Source organism: Elephantulus edwardii, unplaced genomic scaffold, assembly GCF_000299155.1.
Source record: "Elephantulus edwardii isolate Elephantulus edwardi_28Jun2011 unplaced genomic scaffold, EleEdw1.0 scaffold00168, whole genome shotgun sequence".
In the NCBI taxonomy this organism is placed as follows: Eukaryota; Metazoa; Chordata; class Mammalia; order Macroscelidea; family Macroscelididae; genus Elephantulus; species Elephantulus edwardii.
In genome coordinates this window covers 3,071,275-3,076,232 of record NW_006399918.1, presented here as the reverse complement: position 1 = coordinate 3,076,232, position 4,958 = coordinate 3,071,275, and the positions used below count along the sequence as shown (strand labels likewise).

Sequence of the window (4,958 nt, the reverse complement as noted above, 5' to 3'; positions counted from 1 at the left end):
TTTTAATACTTCCGGGATCAGTGTATGTAATCACAAGTAGAAAATAAAAAAGGTAACAATGATTGGCTCGGATTTAATTCAGGATCTAAACCAACTCAATATACAAGAAAGGCATTCGTTAAACTTGCTGTCTGTGAGGAAATGTTTCCTGCTTCTCTAATTGTTCACAGCACAGAGAAAGGGCTCAGCAACAAGTCTGCTGAAATTTTATGTGGAGGCTTGATGCCTAAGAAATGACCCCTTTTAAGATTTCTTCTTTGTTGCCATACAATTATAATATCCTGGCTAGTTGTTGAGTTCAAAGGTTTCTGAATAAAAATGTGTTTACTTAGATGAGAAAAACCTCTTTCATTTTGGTGAATATTTTTTTACCTTTGCATATTCAATAATGGTATATAGAGAGAGAAGTAATGAAAATATATAAATGTTACCTTGAATGTGAAACTGCTGAGGACTTGAGCCATCACGGGAGTCTGAGTTTGACTTTCTGTGCCACTTGTGCTGCTGTATCCAAAGTTCTGCTCATTTTCATCTTTCACTTGAGGGACTTTTATCTTCTGAGAGTCAGTTTGGGTGAATGAGTGCTGACTTTGAATACGAGGTTCAGTGGAACACACTGATTTTCTCCTCCTTTTTCCTTCAAGTCTGCTATCTGCTATGTCTTTTTTCTATGGCAAAAAAGGAGGAAAAAAAAACTAATTCAGAGATTTAAACCACCTCCCAAGTTTCTTCTTCAGTTAGTATTACAATCTTTTCCAAGAACATATCATCTTTTGGTCTTTTAAATTCTACTGGCCTTGCATGGAAATGAGGCCCCACACTTTCTGGAACTTGGCCTGTGGCTACCTGTCCAAAACCAAGTCAGTGAAAGCCTGTGGAGTACAGTTCTACTCTGATAGCAATATGGTTTACCTGAGTCATACTAGACTAGCTGCCAAATTATTAAAATGATGGACCCATACTCCAAAGAAGACAACACAAAATCATGTATTTAGATGTCTGAGACCATGGAGGAACATGACCTTTACTGGAATTCCCAAATCCATTGTATAAACATTTGTTTCTCATCATAGTAGAATTATTCCTATGGATGTAGAAATAGTTATGTCACAGATTTTGGTAGATTAGATCTTATAAAATATCATTTGGTCTCCTCTAAGCCTGCATATATGGGAAAGTTGAACTTTCCTGAGATGATTTCAGCAACAAAATTAAATGAACAAATTCAAATTTCTTATGGAGATTATCTCTGCTCTGACACTTAAGCTATTATCATGGCTTATAATTAACTTAATGACAACTAAAAACTACGGCTGACTCTGAGAAGAATGGGAATCCCAGAACACTTTATTATGTTTATGTGAAACCTGTACTTAGATCAGGAGGCAGACATCAGAACAGAACAAGGAAACACTACATGGTTCAAAATTGGGAACGGTGTGCACCAGGGATGTGTCCCATCTCCATACCTTTTCAATCTATATGCAGAACAGATTATCCAGGAGGCTGGGCTCCATGAGGAGAAATGTAGCATCAGGATTGGAGGAAAACTCATCAACAATCTGCTTTGTGCAGATGACACAACCTTGCTTGCTAAAACTGAGAAGGACTTGAAGCGCTTGCTGCAGAAGGTCAAGAACTGTAGTCTTAAATACAGATTGAAGCTCAACATCAAGAAAACAAAAGTTATCACCACTAGACTGATTGAGAGCATCATGGTAAATGATGAAAAGATTGAGATTGTTGATAACTTCAATTTGTGTGGCTCCACAATCAACACTCTTAGTACCAGTAGTCAGGAAGTCAAAAGACAAATTTCATTGGGAAAGTCACCAGGGATCTAGGCACTTTTATCTCCCTTCTCTATGTTTTCCTATTTTCTTTCCTGATTCTAAAGTATAGTTGTTGTCATTAAGTGCAACTATATGAACAAAAGATCCAAACCCTCTTTTATAACTGTCATTTCTCTAGTGTTCATAGGATTTTCAAAGATCTGTTATTTAAGAAGTGGATGTCAATCCTGCTTCCACACCTGTCTTAATCTGAGAGCTCCACCAAACCCTGTCCATCAAGGCTAACCATTTATGGTATTTGACGCACCAGTGGAACAACTTTTAGTATCACACAGCAAACTGATAGACAAGTGCTGTACTACTTAGAACAATGTTCTCCCCAAACACGATTAACACCAGTATAAAAAGAATAAAATGTTTAAATCAAAGACCCACCCACTAGGTCTTTCTTGTCTTAAACAAGAGGTTTCCAGCCCACAGCTGATTTTTTAACTAAATCCAGGTGATCATTGAACACCAATAATTGAAGAACAGATGAATTGTGGGATAATATCAAGGATATCTTCCATGAAGAAAGCAAAAGGTCATTGCAAATACAGAGAAGAAAGAAAAAATAAAAGTGGATGTCAGAAGTGACTCTAAAGATTGCATTGGAGCATCTAGAAGCCAAACCAAAAGGAAAATGTGTTAAAGAGCTGAATATATTTCAAAAGATAACTTGAGAGGATAAAGAGAACTACTATAATGAAATGTGCAGAGAGCTTTAATTAAATGAGAAAAAGGGAAGAACTCACAATGCATGTTTCAACCTTAGAGAACAGAAAAAACTAATTTAAACTTCAGGTCACAATACTGAAAGATGCTATGGGCAATATCATGGGAGAAAGATGGGCAATCTTCTCCCGTGTGATTAACTGCCTCTGAAAACCTAGGAGAGGGTCAGTTATAAGTTGATTCTGTCTTGACGGTACACCACCACAACAACATGAGAATATATTGAATGATCCAGAAAACATCAAAAGAAAATGGAGGGAATCCATTGAACCACTGTACCAGAAAGAACTGACACTGAAAAAAATCCAGGAAGTACCATATGAACAGGAGCCAATGGTAAGGAAGGAGGAAGTAGAAGCTGCATTGAAAGCATTGGCAATAAAAACCCTTGGCCCCAGGAATCAATGAGATACCAATTTACTTGTTTCAATTAACAGATGCAGCCTTGGATGCACTCACCAGTCTATGCCAGGAAATTTGGAGGACAGCTATCTGGCAAATGGATTGGAAGAGGTCCATATTTGTTCCCATTCCCAAGAAAGGGAATCCAGCTAAATGTGAAAACTTTCAAATAATATCATTAATATCACAGGCAAGCAAAATACTGCTGAAAATCTTTCAAAAATGGCTGAAATAGTACATAAACAGGGAACTGCTGTAAGTTCAAGCAGAATTTGGAAGAGACCATACCTCCAGGACTATAAAGTCTGATGTCAGTTTGATCCTGTCTGAAAGTACGGAACACCAAAGAATAGCTATTTGTGCATTATTGACTACGCAAAGCCATTTGACTGTGTGGATCATGATAAATTGTGGATAATATTGAGAAGAATGGGAATTCCAGAGCACTTGAATGTGCTCATGCAAAACCTATACCTGGACCAGGAGGCTGTTGTGAAAACAGAGCAGAATACGGCATGATTTAAAATTGAGAAAGGAATTCATCAGGGTTGTATTCTCTCTCCGTTCTTATTCAATTTGTATGCTGAGCAAATTATCCAAGTAGCAGGACTCTATGAAGAGGAGTATGGCATTAGGATTGGAGGGAGAGTCATCAATCACCTGCATTATGCAGATGACACAACCTTCCTTGCTGAAAGTGAAAAGGACTTGAAGCACTTGTTGCAGAAGATCAAAAAATGCAGGCTTCAGTATGATTTGCGTTTCAATATCAAGAAAACAGAAATTCTTACCACTAAACCAATAGGCAGTGTCATGATGGATCAAGAGGAGATTGAAACCATCAACAGCTACAATTTTCTTGGATCCACAATTAACACCCTTGTTACCAACAGTCAGGAAATAAGGAGATGCATTGCACTGGGAAAATCTGCAGTTAGGGACATCTCCAAATTATTAAGGAGTAAAGATGTCAGTTTGAAGACTAAGGGGTGTCTGTTGTGGTCATAGTTTTTCTGATTACTTGCTATGCATCTGAGAGCTAGACAATAAATAAGCATGACATGTAAAAAAAAATAATGCCTTTGAGCTGTGGTATTGGCAAAGAGCACTGAATATCTCCTCAACAGCCAAAAGAACAAACAGATATGTCTTGGAGAGGGTACAGCCAGTGTGTTCTTTTGAGGCAAGAATGATGAGGCTTTGCTTTACATGCTTTGGGCTTGTTGCTAGGAGGTGCCATTCCTTGGAGAGGAACATGATGATGGAATGGGTGGAGGGTCGTAGAAGGAGAGGAAGACTCTCAACCAAGTGAATTGACATAGTGACTGCTACAATGGGTTCTTGTGTGTCAGAAAGTGTGAGGATGACACAGGATAGAACAGGGGTCAGATATTTTGTTCATAGTTTCACTATGAGTCACCCTTGACTCAGTAATATCTAACAACAACAGCAACAAGAGGCAAACAACCAGCTTACACTCAATTGTGAATGAAACAAAAAAAAGTCCTCCCAGTTTACACTTGACTCTCAATTTTTTCAAAACAATTTATCTTCCAGAATCCAACTGCTTCACACAGGAGCCTCCAATCTGAAGATCAGTAAAGGCACAACTGACTTCTACATACAAAGGGCCACTCACCAGGTCCTGACTGAGTTCTAGCCCACAGCTGATTTTTAACTAAATCCAAACAACCAGTCAGCTAATGCTCAATTTTGAATAAAATAAAAACCATCCAAACTGTTTACACCCAACTTTAAATTAAAAAAACCTACCCTCCAGAATTCAGCAGCTTCTCATACTTTAAATGGAGGGAAAGCTATTTAAGATGAAAGAATTGAGGGAGCTCTGGTGACCTAGTGGCAAGAAGCTGCATTGCAATCCCAGAGATACGCGGTTCAAATCTGCTGGAAAAGGAGGGGCACTCTCCTACTGTACCAGTCAGATCCAATTTGAGGGTACACACAGAGAAAATAATAAAATAAAATAAA

The 4,958-nt window shown here is 38.2% G+C and overlaps 1 protein-coding gene across 1 annotated transcript in view; it reads right to left on the bottom strand.

Annotated features, from left to right (window-relative positions):
* The window catches only part of IFI16 (interferon, gamma-inducible protein 16), a 120,278-nt gene that overhangs the window by 42,220 nt on the left and 73,100 nt on the right, over positions 1 to 4,958 (bottom strand). The window contains exon 6 of the mRNA XM_006895523.1: positions 432 to 668. Coding sequence (XP_006895585.1) covers positions 432 to 668 — 237 coding nt within the window. The remainder of the gene's footprint in view (positions 1 to 431; positions 669 to 4,958) is intronic.